Raw genomic sequence first — 22,045 nt, forward strand, 5'->3', positions numbered from 1 at the left:
ATTCTCTTGACTAGATATCCCTTTTCTAGCAAGTAAGTGTTTTCTAGCTAGTGAGTGTCTGAGCCTGGATTTGAATTCTGGTCTTCCTGATTCCAGGCCCAGCGTTCTACTTGCTGTACCAGAAAAAGAAAGCAACAGAATCAAATATGCTTTAACTTGTACTTGAGTCCATCAGCTCTGTTTTTAGGGATGAATAGGTGGGGATGTTTCATCATGAGTTCTTGGAACTGTGGTTGGTCATTGTGTTGCTCAAAGTTACCATCTTTTAAAGTTGATTATAATATTGATGTTACTGTATACATTATTCTCCTCTCTTCATTCTGCATCAGTTCATACAGCTCTTCCCAGATTTTTCTGAAACTGTACCCTTTCAACATTTCTTACAGCACAGTAGTATTCTATCACATTCATATATATTATAACTTACTCAGCCATGACCAGTTGATGGGCACCTACTCAGTTTCCATTCTTTGCCACCACACAAAGAACTACTATAACTTTTGGTCCTTTGAGCTCCTTTGAAATATAGACTTAGTAGTGAATATCCCTGGGTCAAAGGGTATGCACAGTTTTATAAGTCCCGTGGGCATAGTTCCAAATGGCTCTTCAGAATGGTTGGGCTAAGTTGGCACTCCACCAGCCTTGCATTAGTGCATCCATTTTCCTGTATCCCCTCTAATGGCTCAACAAAAAGCAGATTCTTCAACACCGCTGGGAAGGGAATGAAGGGAGAACGGCATGGTTCCTCATCTTTGCTTTGACTTTTTCAGGTAGATAAACATGATCAAAATTTGTTGTAAAAGGTGTTTTAATTCCTATATGAAGTTAGGAAGAAAACGCATTTTTTGAAATCCTTTCTCCTTTTCATTAAAGAACATCCTTGACTTCCTGCTTAGGAAAATGGAGAGACTTTTTTTATGGAGAGAAGAAGTAAGATTCTTTCATGAAGAAACAGTTACCCTTTCTTGTGATTTTTTATGATGCTGCTCTTAAAATTTTTTTAGATTTTTTTTCTTCATCCACTTGGTTTTTTCTTACAGTTTTTCCTGTAATTTTTCATGCAATTTTTTTATTGTTTTAAAAATGTTCATATCACCTTCATTAAAAAATATAACCCTCCCTCCCCAAAGCAATCAATATGTTATCCGTGTATGACAGTGTATTCAGTTTTATATACTCCTAGTCCCCCACCTTTGCAAAAGATAGGTGTATTTATGGTGGTGGTGGTGAGGAAATGCATTTTCTTAAGTTTTTTCTTTGGGTCCAAGCTTGGCCATTAAAAATACTAAGACTTGGACAATTCTTTTGTTTTTGCCCAACTCTATGCAAAAATGACAACCTCTTTTTGGAACTTGTATTTCTAGCTAGTTTACTGACTTATCTCTAGTCACTCAGCACACAATCTTGTCTATTCTTAAATCTTGGACCTTTTTTGAAGGGGAAAGTAAAAAATAAGGTTTAATAAATATATTGATGAGATACTTTTGGTCTTTCTTTGGAGGTTGCTGAGCACTCTAATCAGCCTTCATACCTAGGTTTAAAGTAGAGCAAAATTAACAGTTAGCGAGTTTTTGTTTTTTAAAGATACCTTAGTTCTGATTGTTAGAGCAAGAATTGTGAAATCATAGAGTCACAGAATTGTAGAGTTGAAAGGCACTTCCATGGCCATAGAGTACGATTCATACCTGAAAAAGAATCCTCATTCAGACATCATCAAGAAATTATTATACAGCTTTTGAGCAAAGGCATTTAACAAGGAGAATCCCACTACATCCTGAAGCAGCCTTTTCATCTCTTGGGCAGGTCTCATTGTAAGGAAGTTTTTCCTGATGTCTAGCCAAAATTAGCTCCTTTGCAGCTTTTTCTTATAGTTTCTGGTTCTGTTCTTCAGGACCAGTGGAAGAAATCTTTCAGTAAAGATTTTTTTTTTCCCTTAATCAGAGGCTTTCATTCACATTGGATGGTGATCTATAACCTTTTTTAGTACCTTACTAATCTCAACAATCTAGTTTTAAAATCTCTAAATTGCAGACCAGTATTTTGGTGTAGTGTTCAGTAGCAACAATTAAGATAAAAACATTTGTACATGTTAAAATATGTTGTTTTATATTTTCAAAGCCTAATTCTGCTAATGAGATGAAGTTGCCGTCACTGAAGGATATTTATCATACAAATCAAAGGAAAAATAAGCAATTATCCGAATGGACTCTTGGGTCTACTAATCCCAGTCATCCACCAGAGGTAATGGCATCAAATGTTTTCCTGTTGTCCTTTGGGTCACCTACAGTTCTGATTTTCCTGAGACTTTATGTCCCATGATTCATGTACATAATTTCTAGAATCTTGATGTTAAAAAGTTTGGGATTTTTGAAAGTACCTGTTTAGTTTCTTGAATGTGATCAAGCCCAATTTCTTCCTTCTTTACTCAGTTCGGGGCCCAGCTAATTGTCTCTTTGCAGAGCCCATTTAAGATATATGTCCTGACTTACTGAGCGGCCCCTGCAGCTACATGTCCAAATCTGGACAGTGTGCTTTCTGCATCCACTTGGTTTTTTCCTGCATGGATTGCTGTATGAATACTACAGACTCAAAATACGAGGTGCTCCGTGATTCTAACTTTTATGATAAGCTCTTTGACTTTTGATAAGCTAGATATGACATCAATAAAGTTTTTCATTTTAAAAAGACCATGAAATATCATTGCTTACTCTTGTTTCTTTTACTTCTAGGTGTTAACTCTAGATCCAGCCCTACACAGGAAGCCAAATCAACAGATTTCAGGGATTCAATCAAATAACTTTCGATGTAATCTTGAGAGATTGTCTTTCTCACCTGAGTCCATATTAGATCCTGGTATTTCTAGCCACTCTGAAACAGACTCATTTTCACAAACAAGTAACCTTACCTCCTCTCAGTTAGATAGATCCCCCAACTATCCTTCAACTATTAAAACTTTACCTATGGACTCTTGGCCAGGTCATGCACTTCAAAACGATAGTAGGGCCAGCTCTGCTTTTCCTTTAGCACAGTCTGTTGCTAGTAATGAAATTTCATTCAACACGGAAGATGAAGAAAACAATTCAACCACCGTTACTCATTCCCGAGTTGCAAGTGTAGACAGCAGTTTGCCAGAAGGCAGTGTTTCAGTGACTTGCATGGAAGACCCAGTTGCATTATCCAAGTATGTATGATTTTTTAAATGCAATAAAATTAATTACCAATTTTGTTCATTTTTTCCTTTCATATATTGGAGAGTAGGTAGTGGATGCAGGCCAGCATCAGAGTCAGTTAAATGTGGGTTTGAGTCCTATGTTTAGCATGTACTAGCTGTACTAGTGACCTCAGCAGACCAGTCATTTAACCTCTCACTACATGCCCTTGGACAGTCCCCCATGATTCTGTTACAGATGAATTTCCTGCTTGTATGGGCAAAGTGTCCCACACCATTGAAATAACAAATCTGGAGCATTGACTGAAGTAGAAGGTAACAAAAAAGATTTTAGTATTTATGTTTTATACCTTACATCTTAAAAAACAATCAAATTGTTAATTTAAAAAGTAGCACCTTGTCCATAGTAAGTACTGTGTATCACTTTTACCTCTGTAGGTCCCTTGTTGTAGAATGAAGGTATTGAACAAGATGATCTCTGTACATAAAAAAGCTCTGAATTTTTAGGAGACATTTAAAAAATATTAACAGCATTTATGATCTTATAAATTAATTTATTTTAATATCCGTTGTAAAGGCCTGTTATAAAAAGGCAGAAAAACAACCTATGTGTTCTTAACCTTGACTCAAATGTAATTCTCTTTTGCTCCCTGTGAACAGAATGAGGCAAAACCTGAGGGAGAAGCATGCTCGACATGTAGCTGATCTCCGGGCTTATTATGACTCAGAGATACATAATCTGAAACAGCAGTTAGAGAGAAATGAAGCATCTGCATATGGAGAATTGAAGAAAACCAACCAGAGTCTTGCAGACAGGTAGAGTATGTTATTATGACTTAACCTGTAAAATGAAAGTTTTACTAACTTGAAATATAATGTCCTTCCCCTAAATATATGTGTCATAGATAGGCACCTTTAAGTATAAAACAGGGGTGAGGAACCTGTGGTCTCAAGGCCACATGTGGCCCTCTAGGTTCTCAAGTGCAGCCCTTTGACTTGGATTCAGTCTGAGAGGACCTAGAGAGCCACATGTGGCCTTGAGGCCGCAGGTTCCCTACCTCTGACATAGCAAAAACAGTTTATTCACACAAAAGAAAATGTTTTCAAAATTTAAGCCTCTCCTCTGGCTTCTGTGAGTGGGATTGGAACCGGAGGAAAGCTTCTTCTAGCTTTTAGGGTTGATACTCATTGAAGAATTTATGAGAAACGTGGACAAGTCATGCAGGATAAGAAGTATGGATGGTTTGTGAGTTTTAGTTTTGGAGACCACATCATGAGGTCTCATGGAGCTATGGAAATATAGACCAGCCTAGTAATTAAATCAACAATTAATAATATGAGTTTTTTATAAATGGGGAAAATTTCATGATATAGTTTGTGTGTTCCTTTCTTGCTCAGATGACCATTGGTATAGTTTTAGAAATTTGTGGGAGTAGAGAAATATACCTCCTGCATAATAAAGATATTTGAAGTAAAAAAGGATCCTGGAGGGAGCTGAAGCTTTAGATAACTTTAGGTAATTATATGCAAAATAACCTGCATTTTAGAGGGAAACTTCAAAAATGCAAGTATAAAACAGGTTAACAGTGGTTGTCTTGGTAGCAAAAATGCTTTGCCTTTTTTTTTTTTTTTTCTTGTTGGTCAAGTCATCATTTTCTTTGTGCTTTTTGGGGTATGCTTTTTGATTAGGAGAAATCTGTAGAGGTTTCAAGTTAACCAGCATTAAGTGCTTACTATGTGCAAGGGTCCTGTGGTAAGATTACAAAATGACCCAGTTTCTGCCCTACTTAATTCTAGCTGTCTTTGGGAGAACTAATTCTAGGGCTGTCCACTAGACAGTAATAACAGGCATGCCTTCCTCTGCTAAGTCGGGTCTCTCTTATAGGCGCTTTCGGAAATCCAGAAGCTGCCAGAGTGGCCACCTAGCTGTGTGACTGGCCAAGTCACTTTTTACCTCTTTGATGCTCTCGTAGAATGAGGGGATTGGACTAGATGAATTCCAGCATCCCGTCCAACTCTGATTTGATGACTGATTATGGATCATGGTGGAACTGGAGTTTGCAAATCTGGATTCGAAGTGCTTTCTGTACCAACTCATTTGATAGTGTCCTTTATAATCCTGGTTTCAGGGGCATGGAGTTAACACACACCTACCTGTTCTGGTATTATAAGCCATTTTGAGAACAGTTTACTTCTGCTGTGTATCTGCTCTGATCACAAGCTAGACTTCGTGATGTGCTTTTATCATCTTGTGATACTCTGTCAAGTGTGGGGAACCTACGGCAGGCTGCAGGTTCCCCACACCTGCCTCTTACTCTCTTTTTCAGAACATTCTAGCATGATCTATAAATTTTCATTCAACAGGGTTAGAGTGTTAAGCTTAGTAACATTTATGATATTTTGCCATATAAAAGTAAGAATTGAAAATTATTAAATTTTGTTATGTTAGAATGATAAGAATTAGTATTGCTGCCATCTTAAATGTGGTACTGACGTCTTATATAGTTGTTATAGCAGATGACTGCTATCATTACATTTTGGCAGTAATCTTTACTCACTTTTAAGTAAAATTGAGGATAAAATCTTTCACAGAGACTCTTCCAACATGTTTGGTTAGACACATGGCAGATAATGAATTGTTCTGCTTAATTTTTCTCCCCTTATCTTGTTTTTCTTTCTTTCCTTCTTTCCTTTCTTCTTCTTCTTCTTCTTCTTCTTTTTTTTTTTTTTTGTTTGGTGAGGCAGTTGGGGTTAAGTGACTTGCCCAGAGTCACACAACTAGTGTTATGTGTCTGAGGCCAGATTTGTACTCAGGTCTTCCTGACCAGATATAGCTGGTGCTCTATCCACTGCACCACCTAGCTGCCTCATGTTGTTTTTCTAAATTAACCAGGCAGTTAGAAAATCTACTTCATGTGGAATCATACTGTTGCTTTCTCATGAAACATTTTTTTCTGTTCAGTCACAGTATTGGGGTCAGCTTCTTGTTTCATTCTCTTAAGATTTTTTGTAGGCTTTTTGATTTTGAATATATGAGGCAGCAGATGGGATATTTTTGTCAAGAGAAGAGTCCATTGATTCGTTGACTTAGAAAAGGGTTCAACCCAACTAAAGTCAGTTCTTTGACAGTGCAGTATCATATATGTCACTTCTGCACTGACTCCATGACCTTATACAATTGATGGCATCAGAGTAGATTGATTTATTATTATGTTTAAGTAGTTTGTGGTTTACTCTGTGTCTTAAATTTGAACAAGATATACATACATACACTTATATCAGTTAAGTAACACATTGAAAGGTAGTTTTTGAAATACATTTATTCCTCAAACCATTAGAATACTATCAGTTATCCTCTGACGTATCATCTTTTATTAATGTCTTAGATTTTAGCTAACACCGGACTTGTCACTTACGTGCTGAAAATCAACCAGCTTAATGTGTAATTCCTAAGGAAAGAGGTTTCATTCTCTAATTTTTAAATTTTGTGGTCATTTTCTTCTGATTGTTGATTTATGGTTTTAGATGTGACCAATTAGGTGGTGCTCTGAGTGAGGCCAATGCTCATATGAAAATTCTGGAGAACAAAAATAATTTGCTGGAAATGGAAGTGGTAAGTAATTCATGTTGTGTTCTGCTAGCTTTATGCTTCTGTATTACATAGGATAGAAATATGAATGAAGGAGGTTTTGTGAGGAGAGTGACTTGCAAACTTTAAAACGCAGTTTAAATTGTAATCATTATTATTTTTAGCATCAGATCTTTTAGGATATCTTCTTGCAAACAAAGGCTGATTGTTTTGAGTATCACAATCTCAGTATAATGAATCACAAAATTTAAGAGTTGAAAGGGACCTCAGCTGTTTACTTCCAACCTTTACATTAAAAGAATCTCCGCGTGGTATGTTAATGCTCTAACTTTCCATTGCTTTGAAATAAATCTTATATCTTTATGTATTGCCCAAGGTTTATCCCTCTAAACATTACAGTCAGGTGTTAGAGTGAAAAATATTTGGTTTTGTCTTCTATCTTTTTCTAATCTATTTGGTTGGTATATATACTAGTTGGACATTTTCCATTTTATTTTACATTTTTGTAGAAGATAGAAGGGGAGAAACAATTCCAAGTCCATGGATTCATTTGCATGCAATGTGTATGTAAATGATAAGCATCAAATTGCACCATCCATTTAGAATCTCTGCCACCAGGATTATTCCTTTTCTAACTACAGAGGGTGAAGGAAGCCATCATCTTTTCAGAGGGCTTGATTTCTCAACTCTTCTCCTGTGGTTCTGTCACCTTCCCATGGGATGTTTAAATTTGATGCTGTTTTCCATTTTCTGTCCACAGTGATGAACTTTACATTCTATCCTCTTAATACTTATAATGTATTTGGTATTTGAGGTAGAAATGTGTTCATCCACTAAGAATAACTTATAATTATCTTTGTTTTTATTTCGTAGAGTGATTTGAGAGAACACCTCAATGCAGCCAGTAATGCTTCCAAAACTTTGCAGGAACGTATTGAGGAAATGCGAGCAAGTAATAAAGAAAAAGATAACACCATCAGTCGACTCAAATCCCGACTAAAGGATCTAGAAGAAGCATTTGATAAGGCTTACAAACTCTCAGATGATAAAGATGCTAGAATAAAACAAGAAAACAAAATGTTTCAAGCTGTAAGTGAGAAAACAATAGTAGCTCTTTCTCATACTTTTTAGCTAAGGTTTTAGTAATGCTTTCTTTTGTTAGTCTTTTTATAAACTAATTTGATTTTATTATGACTTTTTTCAAAGTATACTTGAGTTTAATATAACTTTGCACTAACTGCATTTATACTATACCAATCCAGACCACTGGGTCTTATCATCTTGCAACAACAGGGAGACAGAGCTTTACTTTGGTATCACCCCCACCTACCCAGTTGCTTTCTGTCTTCAGTTTAACTGTTGAGGTATCTGACTCACCTTCTGTGTGTCTGGTGAGGTAAAAATGTTGGGAACCAGACTTAGAACAGCTTTGGGAATTCTTGACTTTTTTCCTTTTTTTTTGGTTTTGTTTTACTTGAGATTGGTTTTAAGCCTACCATTGTAACTAAGTTTGATTAAAACTTTAGGTTTTATCTAGTCTGAGTAAAAGAATTTTCCTTAGTAGTTCATTCTTTCTGTCCTGGCATGAAAGAACTTTGTTGATAATTTATTTTTGTATTAATTTTTCAGATTCCTTTCTTAAGCCATAATTATTATTTGAATTTTTTAAATTAAAAATTAGAAATTATGTATTTTGTTTTGTAAAAATTTGTATGTGTGGCTTATTCTGAGAAAGAAAATATTATTTTTAATAAATGAATTTAAATCCTTTTACTGGCTGATTACAAATTGTAGTCCAGTGATAGTTTGTAGTAGGTAATGTTATAGTAAAGTTTATTCTTTTTCTTGTAGCTTCTAGGAGAATATCAATCCCTTGGAAAACAGCATGAAAGAGTAAAGGTAGAGATTGATCATTTATATTTTGAATAGTGGAAAGAGCACTGAACTGAGTCATATAGATTTGGCTCCAGGCCCAAGTAACCATATGACCCTGAGCAAATCCAATCATTTATCTCTTTCTATTTGCTTATCTGCAAAATGGGGGTACCTCTTTCACAAGGTTGTTGTAAAGCTCAGATGAGATGGCAACTGCTTGGAAAAATGATCAAGCATTGGGGCAGGTAGGTGGTGCTGTGGATAGAGCACCGGCCCTGAAGTCAGGAGGACCTGAGTTCAAATCCCACCTCAGACCAAACACTTGACACTTACTAACTGTGTGACCCTGGGCAAGTCACTTAACCCCAATTGCCTTAAAAAAAATGATCAAGCACCATATGTTGTTAAGTAATTGTTGTTAAATAATATTGGAAGACGATGATAAAGGTTTTATTTTCTAAGGGATATTTCTTATAGAGATATTGTTTCACCTGTCTCCTACAGAACTGTTTGCTGATTGTGTTTGAATTTTTAATTAAAGCTAAATTTGAGGACTACATTTTGGAAAGATTCTTCCACTAAAGAACAAGAACATTTAAGCTTTTGTGGTTTATTCATTTCCCAATTAGGTGGTTTCTATTCAGTCAGAACATGTTACACCTGATTGATTTGGGATACATTCCAGAGTTGTTCACATAATTCAGGCAAAGACCATGCTTAATTTTAGTCAAAACTGTATGAAGTAGATATGTGAAGGATTCCAAATTTGTAGAATTACATGAATTTGCATTTTTAAACTGTTTGGTAGAACATCAGGGTAACAGTATTACAAATTCTAAAATGTAAGTAGTACAAGAAAGTATTTATCTACATGGTTATCTAAATTTTCCTTTATTTTCATAGGATACATTAAGTACTACTGAGAACAAATTGTTTGATGCAAATGCTCAGATTACTGATTTGAAAAGGTAAAATGTGGTATTACCTTTTATGTGATTGTAACAAATATTTAATTGCATGCTAAGCATATGTGACTTTATTTAAACTGTATAGGAAAAATGAGATTTTCATTGAAGTATAAAAATTGCTGTTATCATTAGCTTCAGAAGACATGAGAAGATAAAGCAGAATTTAGCATGAGATTATGAACTTTATAGAATCGTTTTATAGCTGTTGCCACAATAGTGCATGTTTTTCTCTGTTGTGTTTTTATTTTGTTTTATTTTTTGGATATAAGTACAACCTTAATCACTGTGTAGAGTCACAGGACTAGAAAGAACTTTTTTCTGGAGGTAATCCAGGTTAAGTGGCTTGCCTAGGATCACACAGCTATGTATCTCCTAATTCAACTCTTCCCTGGATCTGTTTCATTCTAGAAGCAGTTTGTTTAGCTGATTTAAACTCCTGCCTAAATATACTACCCACCCTCTCTCAGAACCTCCCTTCAGGGAAGGTGATGAATTTTGGTTTAAAAGAAAGCTCCATGTAAAATACTAGGAAATAGAGTCTCAGTGGATAAAATGCCTCTCCTGCAGTCAGGAAAACCTGAATTCAAATGAGACCTTAGATACTTACTAGCTGTGTGACCTTGGGCAAATCATTTAATGTCTGTCTGCCTCAGTTTGGGGAATAATAATAGCACCTACCTCCCGAGATAAATGAGATAATCTTTCTAAAAGTGCTTAGTAAGTATGGTACCAGGCACATAGTAGGTGCTATATACATGTTAGCTATTTTTATTATTGTTATTAGAGTACATGGTAAGATATTAGCAAAGGAGAATATTGCTGTTTTTGAAAAGTGATGTTGGAAGCAGGGATATGATGAATAGAGCCCCATTTAGTTAATTCTGTTGGATCACATGTTTTTAAACAAAAAGTTAGGAAAGTTTTGTTAATATCTCCTCTGAATCCCTGTTATTTGTGAGTTGTTTTTATCTTTAGTGAAAACAGAAAGGTTTCTAATTGATATTTATAAAATTCTTACTTTTAAGACTTTCATATTAACTAAAACAACTATAGATAATATGAAATCTGAGTTTTAAAATAATATTTATTTGAATATTGTATTCAATTTTATTAAATCTTTTTGCCTAATCATGCACTATGTTTTTATCACGGATTGTATTTAGACTTTAAAATACATATAGTGTAGTTTTTCATACAAATTCTTAGATTAATAAGGTATTCTATATAAAATTTAAAGCTTTAATAATATTTTCTTCTCCCATTGTAGCCTTTGAAATGTTCCTTTATGGAATTTAATAGCTGTGATTGTTTTGTTTTTTCTTTTTCTTCCCTTCTTTCCCTCATTTTTTATCTTTGGCATGATTTTCATAGTAAACTTAATCAAAAAACAACATCTCTAAATCAGGGGTATTGGTAGGTATTATGCCTCTCTGGTTTCTTTTTTTCCCATGAGTGTGTGTTTCTAGAAATAAAATAGTTGAAATAAAGAGGGTCTGTATCTTAAAGTATTTGAATATATTTTATTACTTTTGAATTAGAACAATTTCAAAACTTGAAGCCCAGATCAAGCAAGTAGAGCATGAAAATATGTCAAAACTCCGTATTAATACCAAAAATCAAATATCAGCATCCCTTACCAGGTAAGCTATTTCATCTCATCTCTGTATTATAAGATAAGGTTTATGCCCATTATGAGAACTTAAATGGTTTTCTCTTGGGGGGAAATAAAAGATGGGGTTTAAATTTTAGTAGAGAGCTCATCTACTCTTGGCATTGGTCTCAAATTCTTTAATATGTACTTGGTGGTAGGTAAAATTCACAACCAGGGCTTAACATAGCCATAATTTTTGTTTGAGTTTGATATTTCTTATAAAAAGTTTTAGAATAACTGTGGTTGTATTAATTAGACTATGGTAAATATAGTTCTACAGCATTGCTTATAGAGCAACATTTGTAATGTACACATTTGGTCTACAGTAAACTGAACTTTGGTGCTGATATAGAATATAAATTTGTTTACTGGCAATCACTTTAAAAATGATGTGAATAATGAGTCCTGTGTTTTTAGTAAATAAGTTTGTTTTAAGCATTTCCTTCTAAGTATTTATTTGTTTGCTTTATCACGTTACTGTATTGTCTTTTTAAATTTCATTGATCAGAATGTTAACTTTTTCATTAAAATGAGCAGGCCACAAACCACTCCAAAAAAAAAGAATGTCTTATTTTACTTTGTTTCTTAACCATCCTGATGTTTTCCACTCCAGTAGCACGGTAACAGTTTCTGACGTGAGTAGGCGGAAGTGGTTGATACCAGGAGCAGAATATTCTATCTTTACTGGCCAGCCTTTAGACAGTCAAGATAATTTGGTCGATAACCAGCTTGGGGAATCCTACACTCTTAGGTAGGATAACTTCAAAATACAGCACGTGTAGGAAATGCTCTGTGTTTTCATTTATTTGCATGCTCATATTTTGGTGAGCTACAGAAATTTTCATGGTCACATTTTAAGAGGTTCATTTGCCTTTTGTTGCTTGGAACATCTTGAAGGGTCATCATTCTGTGTCTTTTATGTCTTGGATTTGGGAATGGGCTTTAATTTGCAAAGCATTTCATTCAACTTTGAGTGTAATCATCAAACCCTGTTATGCTATTTATATAGTAATTAGCCTTAGTTACTTATGTGTTTAACAAAAACTTTTTAAGGTACCATACTCCTCCTGAAAAGGACTGTCCACTCAAAGACTCAACAAGTTTAAAAGAAAGGGAAGCATCAGATACATCAATTGTCAAAGTTTATAAAAATCATGAAGAAGGAAAAATATTTAAAAATTGGGGCACACAAACAGAGAACGAGGACACATCAAATAGTAAATATTCCTTTCTTTGCTATATGTTAACTTTATTTTTACAGATTACATTTCACTTTTTAATATTAAATTGCTCAAGTAATGGAGTAAAATTACAGTAATTAATTATATTATAGTTTAAAGCCCATGAATGACTGATGAATAACTGAAACAACTTTTCCATCATATCTGACAGTGGTTTAAAAAGAAAAAGTATAAAGCAACAGTAAAATGCTGCAAAACTGAGATTAATTACAGTGATCTATGTTGGTTGGTCTCTGAGAAAAAAAGGTGAAGCATACCTCCCTCTTCTTAATAAGGAATTGTGGGGAGGTACTGTGTGAGTGGAATGATGCCTGTTGTCAGAAACAGTCACTACTTCATTTGGAGTTAGCTCATATTTTTCTTTATTACTAGGGAAGGTTTATGAAGAATAGTGGTGTGCATTGGGAAATGATTGTGATTTTTTTTCAAAGGCATAAGTAAAAAGCTGTTAATGGGAGTAAAGTGGAAGGCCAATGAAAATTTTACTTTTCTCTGAATATGTCCTGTTGACTTAATTCATGGATATGTTTTAAAAATTGTAGAAGTATCATGCCTTTCCATCAAAATGCATACCCAATGGGGGCAGCTAGGTGGTGCAGTGGATAGAGCACTGGCCCTGAAGTCAGGAGGACCTGAGTTCAAATCCGGCCTCAGACCAAACACTTGACACTTACTAGTGTCACTAGTGTGACCCAGGCAAGTCACTTAACCCAAATTGCCTAAAAAAAAAAAAATGCATACCATGGTTTTCACTTATTGGTTACTAAGGTTCATATGTCACTGTTATGGATATTTGAATAGTTTCTGCTTCATCTTATATTTTATTCCTCTAAACAATAGGATGGTATAAAAGAAATTTTAGTCGTAATAATGTAATAATAGTAATAAAGTATGAATATCAGTGCTTAAATATTGTTCATTTCCACGTCTTCACCAGTAGATATCTTTGGACAGATGTGAAATATTAAATAACATTTTATTTGCCTCCATGTCTTTTTACTTCCCAATGTGCCTAACTTGGTCATATCTCTTTCTTATTTGATGAGTACCTTACTTAGAAAAGCAGCCTATCCTCCTAGCTTAAATCAGTACCTCAGTTTGCTAAAGAAAGAAACAAATAATTTTGAAGACTGTATATTTGCCGTGTGTAAAGTGGGAACAGGAATATATTTATTATAAATTTCACATGCAAGATTTTCTTCTCTGAAATGAATATAATTGTTCTATGCAATGGGTTAATGATTAATCACTATAACCCAGTTATGGGTAAAAATAGTATTCAGGGCAGTTTAGTAGTACAAGGGCCAACTGAAAGAAAGACTTTCAGAACCACTTATTAATGAAGACAGAAAACATAGAAACAAGGTTTCTTTACATTTGTTTGTAACAGAAACATTAAGTCGCCGGCAAACTGTAGGATTTGTTCCTGAGACCACTTTCAGTAGAAATCGGTCCCCAGAGAAAGGCTCTCATCAGAGATCAAAGAAATATAATTCCTCATCTTCACAGAGATCATCATCTCTCCCACCTTCAAACCGAAAATCAAGTACTTCAAGTAAGGACTAAATTTATACCTTTTTTGTGTCGTAAAAAAGTTAAATGTGGTTTGTCCTTATTTAGAATTGAATATTTGTGCCTGGTTTTTTCTATGTCCAGTATAGTTTGCTGATCACAGCAGGCCTTCAGTAAAAGCTTGCTGAGTGAGGGAGCTCCTGGCATGCCTGCACTTACTATGATTGTGACCAAAGAGCTAATTGAAGACTTATTCCCATGGAATTTTCTCGAGTCAAGAGAATTTCTTGTTCCTTCTCCCATGTAAAAAGATAAGTTAGGTGGTTGCTTTAATTGAATATTCAGTGTAAGAATTTAAGCCATGATGAAAATGGAGGCATCTGTTCATTGGCAGCAAGGGCACTGAATGGCGATCACCTTCTCCTTGTCCAGCCACTGTTCTATACCTGAGATTTCCTTTTTAGGTGATAACTAAGATGTCTGGATTATGGTGTTGTAGATATGTGCAGTATTCCAATGATGTTTCCAATTTACTTCTAAATTCCTGAAAAAAAAAACAGTTTTGGTTAGTGTTGCAAATATATTTTGCTAATATGAAATGGCCTACATTCTACAGAAAAAGTTCTTCTTTTTTCTTCTCTATAGCTAAAAGAGATATAATGCTAATACCAGTGACGATGGCGTACAGTCCAAAGCGATCCCCTAAAGAGAATTTCTCCCCAGGATTTAGTCATCTACATAGCAAAGATGATAGTTCAAATCGGTAAGTTCTTTAAGCATTAGACTCATAAAGATCAAGCTTAGCCCTAGAGAAGAGTTGAGAAAATGGACTTCTTTTCCCTCTCTGTATACAGAGATGGGGAGCTAGGATGAGAAATATTGCAGATATTGTCAGATACACTTTAATTGTTGGTTGGTTTTGCTGAAATGCTTTTTTTTCTCTTTTAAAATCTTTGTTAGAAGGGATGATTTCCTGGGTAGGGAAGGGGAGGGATAGATTTGGAAATGAAAGTGCTATAAAAATATATAAATAAAAATAAGATTTTTAAAAGCCATCAATTAAAATATTGTTAGCTTGTAATATAAGTTATTGATGAAAATTATTTTAAACTACTGAAACCAATATCTTTTATCATTAGGTAGTTTGTGATTTGTTAATGGGAAAGATTTGTATTCAGGTTGAAATTATTCAGTCAACAGGCATTTATTAAACTTGTACTGGGTGCCACACATGATGTTAAGTTCCTGGGGATACAAAGAAAAGCAAAAACACAGCTTCTTCAGTCCAGGAGTTTACATTCTAATGGGGGAATTAACATGCAAATAACTATACACGCAAAATACCTCCAGTGCAGATGGAAGGTGGCCCAGGTGGTGGTGGGAGGAGAAGGACTGAGAAAGGTGGGATTTCACACAAGTCTTGAAGGAAGCCCAGAAGCTAAGAGATGGAGAAGAGGAAGGGAAGAGTATTGCAGTTACAGATGATAGCCAGTGAAAAGGTCTAGGGCAGGGGTGGGGAGCCTGCAACCTCAAGGCCACACTCGGCCCTCTAGGTCCTCAAGTGCGGCCCTTTGACTGAATCCAAACTTCACAGAACAAATCCCCTTAATAAAAGGATTTGTTCTGTAAAGCTTGGACTCAGTCAAAAGGCCTCACCAAGGACCTAGAAGGCCACATGTAACTTAAAGGCCGCAGGTTCCCCACCCTTGGTCTGGGGTCAGGAGGTGGAGCATTGAGGTGAGTGCAGCCAGAAGGCCATGGTATCATAGCTACTGTCAAATGTAGGAAGATTGTAAAGATGGTAAGGGGCCAGGTTTTATTTTTGATCCTGGAGGTGATAGGGACCCGGGCCTCTTAGCTTCTCTCAACCTCAGTTTCTCCTTCTGGAAAATGGGGATAATTATAGCACCCATCTTCTAGGGCTGTTGTAGGATCAAGTGAGACAACAAATGTAGAGAGCTTTGCAAAACTTAAAGAACAATATAAATGACAGTTACTATGATTGTTGAGGGGGTGGAGGGTGATATAGTGCTGCGAATTAGGAAAATCACTGGTTTGGATGCCCAGGGAAGGATGGTCTGGAAGGAAGAGAGGTGAATTAGAAAGCCTTTGCAGTGATTCAGATGCAAGGTGATGAGGACATGTACTTGGGGTGGTGGCTGTGTGAGCAGAGAGAAGTGAGGCTGTGAAGATAGACATGACAGGAGTTGGCAGCAGATTGGCTGGGTGGTGTGAGGGTAAGGGATGTGGAGAATCCAAGGTCAGCAGTCATAGGGAAGTCAGTCTTTGAAGCTCAGCTCATTTGGGGGTCAAATTTCCAGTTTGGGAAGATGGAAATCTCAAGAAACTTGGTTTGAGTAATACAATACAATAAAATACGTACATTTCAGTGCTGCTAGATTGTGAATGCCTCAGAATCCCCCAATCTCAGAGTGGAAAGAGGCATCTAGTCCAACCTGTACATAAACAAAAATTCCTCTTCTAATTCCTCCACAGCAAGTGATCATTTAGCCTTTGCACAAAGACCTGTTGTTGAGGGGGAGTTCACTCACTTCCCGGTGGCCTGCTCTATTTTCTGACCTCACCAGTTATTAAGTTCATTTTGATCTTTAATTGCCCCTTTGTGACTTACCCCCTTTGTTCCTAGTTGTGCCCTCTCAGGCTCAGAAAAGCAAATAAAACAAATCTAATCTCTCTTTTACAGGACAGCCCTTCAAGTACTTGAAGACAGCTATCATATCCCCCCTAAATCTTCTCTTCTCTTAAACATCCCTGCTTCCTTCCATCAGTTAGCACATGGCATGACATTAAGGTCTCCCACCATCCTGGTTGTCCTTCCCTGGATATTCTTTGCTTGTCAGCATGCTTCCTAAATATGTTGCCCACCTTTCAGCACGGTACGCCAGCTCTGGTCTGCCCTGCAGTGAGGACCTGCCATGGGCACCAGGCCTCTCTCCACACTCCCTCAGACAGCATTAGGTTTTTTGGTTGCCATTATTACTCTTTTGACTTTATTGAGTTTTCATTCAATTTAGCCAACATTTATTGAGCATGGAGTAGTGGCTAGAGAGCTGGCTGTGGAGCCAGGAAGCTCTGGGTTCTGACAGACATGGTGCTGTGACCCTAGACAAATGGCCCCACTTCCCTGAGCCCCAGGCAACTTTCTGACACCCTAAGTTGCAGAGTATTTGCACTGTACACTGGTAGAGGAAGTTTCCTGAACTCTACACCAATGAAATCACAGATCCTGTCCAGGAAAAAACCTCAGACTGTGAGATCAGCATGGCAAGGTAGCTTGGCCCCAGATTGTTGAGGGTTTTAAATGTGAAGCTGAGAAGTGTCTGTTTTATCTGGAGATAGTACAGAAGCATTGAAGATTTTTGAACAGAGGGGTGACATGGTCAAGTCTGTGCCTGAAGATGTTAATTTCACATTTGTGTGTAAGAGGAAAAGACCAGGAGCAGGGAGACTAATCAGGAGGTTTTTTCAGGTCAGAGGTAAAGAGGGGCTGAAATAGAGTAGCGTGAATGGAGAAGAAAGGATGGATGCTCGAGATGTTGCGGGATTATCAGATGTCAACTAGTATGCTACAGAACTGAGGGCAAGTGAAGAATCAAGAATAGGTCTAGGGTTGTAAACCTTAAACAGTGTAAGCGTGGTGGTGCCTCCAAGGAGGTACAGGGAGTTTTGGAGGTGGGGAGGGGTGATTTGTAGTGGGGAAGAGAATGAGTTCTATTTGGAACATATTTGAGATGTCAGTGGTACATCTGTGTGGAGATGGACATTATAGGACTAGAGTTCTGGAGAGAGATTAGGGCAGGATAGTCATCAGAACAGGTGATCCAAGGACTCATGGGAAGTAGATGAGATCACTGAAAGTGTAAAGAGACAACTAAGGAGTGTACCTACTTAGCAGGTGGGAGATCATAGGATCCAGAGCTGGAAGAGACACCTAAGAAGTCGTTTATTAAGCACCACAGCTAGGTGGCTCAGTGGGTAGAGCCCCAGGCTAGGGATGAGGAAGCCCTGAGTTCAAATGTGGTCTCAGCCACTTCATAGATGTATGACCCTGTTTGCCTCAGTTTTCTCATTAAAATGAGCTGGAGAAGGAAATGAAAAACCACTCTAGTATCTTTGCCAAGAAAACCCCAAATGGGGTCACAGAGAGTGAGACATGACTGAAATGCATGAACAACAATGACTATGTGCCAGGCACTGAGCTAAGCACTTTACAGATATTATCTCCTTTGATCTTCACAGCAACCCTGGGAGGTAGGTGTTATTATTATTCCCCTTTCTTAAATGAGGAAACTGAGGCAGAGACATTAAGTCACTTAACCAGGATCATACAGTTAGTGTCTGAGGCCAGATTTGAATTGAAGTCTTCCACGCTCCACATCCACTGTACTACCCAGCTGCCCCCTAGATCATGGTGATGACCCAGCAAAAGGGACTGAAAAGGAGTGGTTAGCTGTGTAAGAGGTGAGCCAGGAGGAAGCACTGTCCCAGAAGCTAAGGGGAAAAAAGAGTGGCCGAGAGGCCAGGGAGGTTGAAAGTGTTAATAGTAAGGTCAAGTAGAACGAAGACAGCAAAGTCATGGGATTTAGTGGTTAAAAAGTCATTGAGTTTCTTTGGGGCAGTGCGTTAGAAGCTAAATTCATGAGAGGTGGAGAAACAGAGGCAACAACTGCAGATAGCCTTGTCTAGGAGTTTGACTGTGGAAGGGAAAATTAAGGTAATAGCTTGAGAGAGGATGACAATAGTTATTTTTGGTTTTGTTTTTAAGGATGGGAGGAATCTGAGAGTGTTTGGAGATGGCTGAGAACTAGCCAGTGGATGAAGGGGATTGAAAATGAGGGAGGGAATGATTGAGGGGGCATGCTCCAAGAGGAGATGGGGTAGAATGGGATCACAAGGGTGCATACAGTGGGTGGTCTTTCTTCAAGGAGGAAGGCATCCTTTTACTCAAGAGATTGAAGCAAAGGAGGAAAGAATTAGGGACTAGATAGAGAGGCTTGGGGGTATAGAGTAGGGAAAAAGAGAGGGTTCATGGCAGATGGCCTCTTGTTTTCTCAGTAAAGTATCCTGGAATTTCAGAGGTGGAATAATGGTTGAACTTTAATGACCTGCCACTCTAACCTGCACCTGAAAACTATTTTCCTCTACCACCCAAAAGCTTTTGCTTGAAGACTTCCAGTGAGGATCGGCTACCCACCACTTCCCAAGGCAACTTGTTCTACTTTTGACCCGTTGTTAGGCTTAACTTTGTTTCTTTGCAACTTCTAATCATTGCTCCTAGTTACACTTTCTGGGACCAAAAAGAGCAAGTGTAATTCTTCTTTCTCATGAGAGCCCTTTAGATACTTGAAGATAGCTATCATTTCCCCCTAAGTTGTCACTCCTGTAGACTAAATTCTCCTAGCACCTTCACTTGGTCCACTTATGACATGAACTTGAATTTCTTCATCACCCTGGTTACCCTTCTGTGGACACTCCATTTTCCCATGTCCACTTTGAGATGCGGCTGCTAGAACAAATAGGAGTAGAGATCCGGTGTTGAGAGGGAAGAGGGGAGAACACTGGTGGTAGGGCATTTGAAGAGAGATGGGAAGGTGTGGAATAACCATTTTGTCATAGTGTGCAAGCAAGTCAGTCAAGGAAAAAATAAAAGGATTTCTGTGCAGCAGCGAGTGGCCTTTTGGGATCAGATAACATTGATCTGTTGTGGACCTTTTCTCCATTGGTGTTCGACAGCAAGAGTAGAAATGGAGGAGGCTCATAGTAGGGTTAATCCCCCCTGCTGAAGTTGGACAAGAGGAACAGGGCAGCCAGAAATTCAAGCGGAGAGAACGGTGCATGGTTGAGTCGGTCAATTCTAGGTTCCATACTGAAGAGAGTGACCTAGGATTGTAACAGGTCCAGAGCCTCAGAGGCCAGCCTTATCAAGGAAAACAGAAACAGGGAGTCTTAAGTGAATCAAAGTGAGACCAGAAAAGAAATGACGGGATGGAAACCCGGGAAAGGTCGATGTGCTTGTTAGAGGTGGCAGTAAGAATGAACAATTTATGTTTAGGAACAGCGAGAAGCTATGTACAGAGATGAATTGCACAGTGTTGTACTTAGAGGGAGCACAATTATGGGTGTGGACAGGGACATGGGAGGCTTGAGGGGAGTGAAGGAATCGTGAGAGTTGAGGTTGATGAACTGGGAGGCCAGAATTTTTGAGGATACATAGATGTTTATGTTGAAATCCCCTGAATCTGAAGGTAGGTTTTGGAGTGGAGAAGATTGTGAACCAGGGACTTCCTGAACTCCTTGAGAAAGGAGGGGGAAAATGACATGGAGGCCAGTAGATGACTGCAACCAGGATATGGTGAAAAGGTGTGTGTGTGTGTGTGTGTGTGTGTGTGTGTGTGTGTGTGTTGTGTTGTGTTGTGTAGATGAAGAGAATTGACACGGAGCAAAGGTTGCTGCAGTAAAGAAGGATAGCTTGGAAGTGGCAGTGAGGAAGGAGGAGTAGGCGTCCTCCCGCGGGCCCCGTCTGTTGGGGAAGACGAGACAAGTACGAAGTACTAGAGAGTGTGGTCAGGGATACGAGGTCTTCTGGTGGAAACAGGGTTTCTTTAGTGCTAGAAGGAAGAATTTCTGGTGGCTGGGACTAAGCTGAAGAGAAGACAGTTAACAGTAGAGAGTGGAATCCAGAGGGCACAATGGCCTAGTAGACAGAGGTGATAGGGATTGTGGAGAAGGATAGGAAGGAGATTCTGGAGAGAAGAGGGAGAGGAGTGTTCACTTCAGCACAGAGCTGAAGGGAACAGGAGCCGGAAGTTTGTCTGCCATAGAATTGGGGAAGAACCGTATGAAGTTAATAGGTGTTTTTGGGTCCTGTGATGTGATGGCTCAGGAGGGAGGTGATGTGATGTAGTGGAAAGAATGGTGGATTTGGAATCCGTACCTGGTTTCAAAGCCTTGCTTTGCTCCTTATTATCTGTGTGACATTGGGCAAGTCACTTAACTTTTGTACGCCTTCAAGTTTCCTCATAAAATGAGGGGTTGCATTAGGTGGCCTAATTAGTGTTAGGTGGTCTTCTAGCTTTGATCCTGTGAGGGGAATGGTGTGGGGGCAGTGGCAAACAGATTCACAGCTGGTCACTAAAAAGCGGAGGGGAACCATAGGTAGTGAGGAAAGGGAAAGGGAGTTCTTTCTGAATGGGTTAGTAAATAACCGGGTTAAGCTCGACTCACACCTGGTTTCATCCTTTAGCCTATTTAAGCACTCAGCCCCAAATCTCCTGAGTCCCTAGAATCACCGGTTCATGAGTACCTTTGGCACCCTGGAATTTGGGATCCCTAGGCTGAGAGCCTTAGGTGGAAGCATGCGTTACCCTTCATACAGACCTGATGCTGCTTACCTCCTTCTGAAATGTTGTGTCACCAGTGGATGGGATTCTCATTTTTGGCGAAGGCCAGCTAGTGTCGCCAGCTCCTTGAGACTAGAGATTTCTGTGTGTCCTGGACTCTGAGAAGAGGAAGAGGTGCTTAGGCTTCCCCTGATGGAATAGTGGTTTAAAATGCATAAAATAAGATACGTAGCTTTACAAAGGAAACCAGTGATAATGAATAACAGTTTTCAAAATGTGAAAAAAAAAAGTGGTAGATGCCCAATTAAGACTGCCCTAGGTCTTCTTTAGATTTCATTGCTGAATGGTCTTCCTTCCCAGTTTGTCTTCTGGATCTTGAGTGTTTTGAACCAAAGTTGTGAGGATTGGCACATATCCAGTTAAATTTCTTCTTCTTAGATTTGGCCAAGCATTGTAGCCAATTGAGATCTTTTTGTATCCTGACTCAGTTTCCTCTTTTCACACTCTGTGTTCTAGCCATAGTAACTTACTTGTCAATCCCTTGCATTCCTGAATTTGCACAGTTCGTCCCCCATGTTGGGAATGCATTCCCTCCTTGGCCTCTCTATCTTTTAGAATCCTTGAATTTCCTTAGGGCCCAGCACCTTTGGTGGAAAGTCTTTTTTGATCTCCTATTAGT

General features: G+C 38.0%; 1 protein-coding gene across 4 annotated transcripts in view; it reads left to right on the forward strand.

Moving 5' to 3' along the window:
* Window positions 1-22,045, forward strand: part of MPHOSPH9 (M-phase phosphoprotein 9) — a 47,168-nt gene that overhangs the window by 17,547 nt on the left and 7,576 nt on the right. For 2 of the 4 annotated variants that reach the window (XM_027853527.1, XM_027853530.1), the window contains 12 exons: window positions 2,119-2,241; window positions 2,730-3,181; window positions 3,830-3,985; window positions 6,695-6,782; window positions 7,632-7,847; window positions 8,610-8,657; window positions 9,537-9,601; window positions 11,140-11,241; window positions 11,866-12,003; window positions 12,306-12,469; window positions 13,884-14,048; window positions 14,651-14,768. In XM_027853527.1, the coding sequence (XP_027709328.1) occupies window positions 2,119-2,241; window positions 2,730-3,181; window positions 3,830-3,985; window positions 6,695-6,782; window positions 7,632-7,847; window positions 8,610-8,657; window positions 9,537-9,601; window positions 11,140-11,241; window positions 11,866-12,003; window positions 12,306-12,469; window positions 13,884-14,048; window positions 14,651-14,768 (1,835 nt within the window). The remainder of the gene's footprint in view (window positions 1-2,118; window positions 2,242-2,729; window positions 3,182-3,829; window positions 3,986-6,694; window positions 6,783-7,631; window positions 7,848-8,609; window positions 8,658-9,536; window positions 9,602-11,139; window positions 11,242-11,865; window positions 12,004-12,305; window positions 12,470-13,883; window positions 14,049-14,650; window positions 14,769-22,045) is intronic. The other 2 variants (XM_027853528.1, XM_027853529.1) reach the window with 2 other exon arrangements.

This window comes from Vombatus ursinus, unplaced genomic scaffold, assembly GCF_900497805.2.
Source record: "Vombatus ursinus unplaced genomic scaffold, bare-nosed wombat genome assembly UNPS02009994.1, whole genome shotgun sequence".
In the NCBI taxonomy this organism is placed as follows: domain Eukaryota; kingdom Metazoa; phylum Chordata; class Mammalia; order Diprotodontia; family Vombatidae; genus Vombatus; species Vombatus ursinus.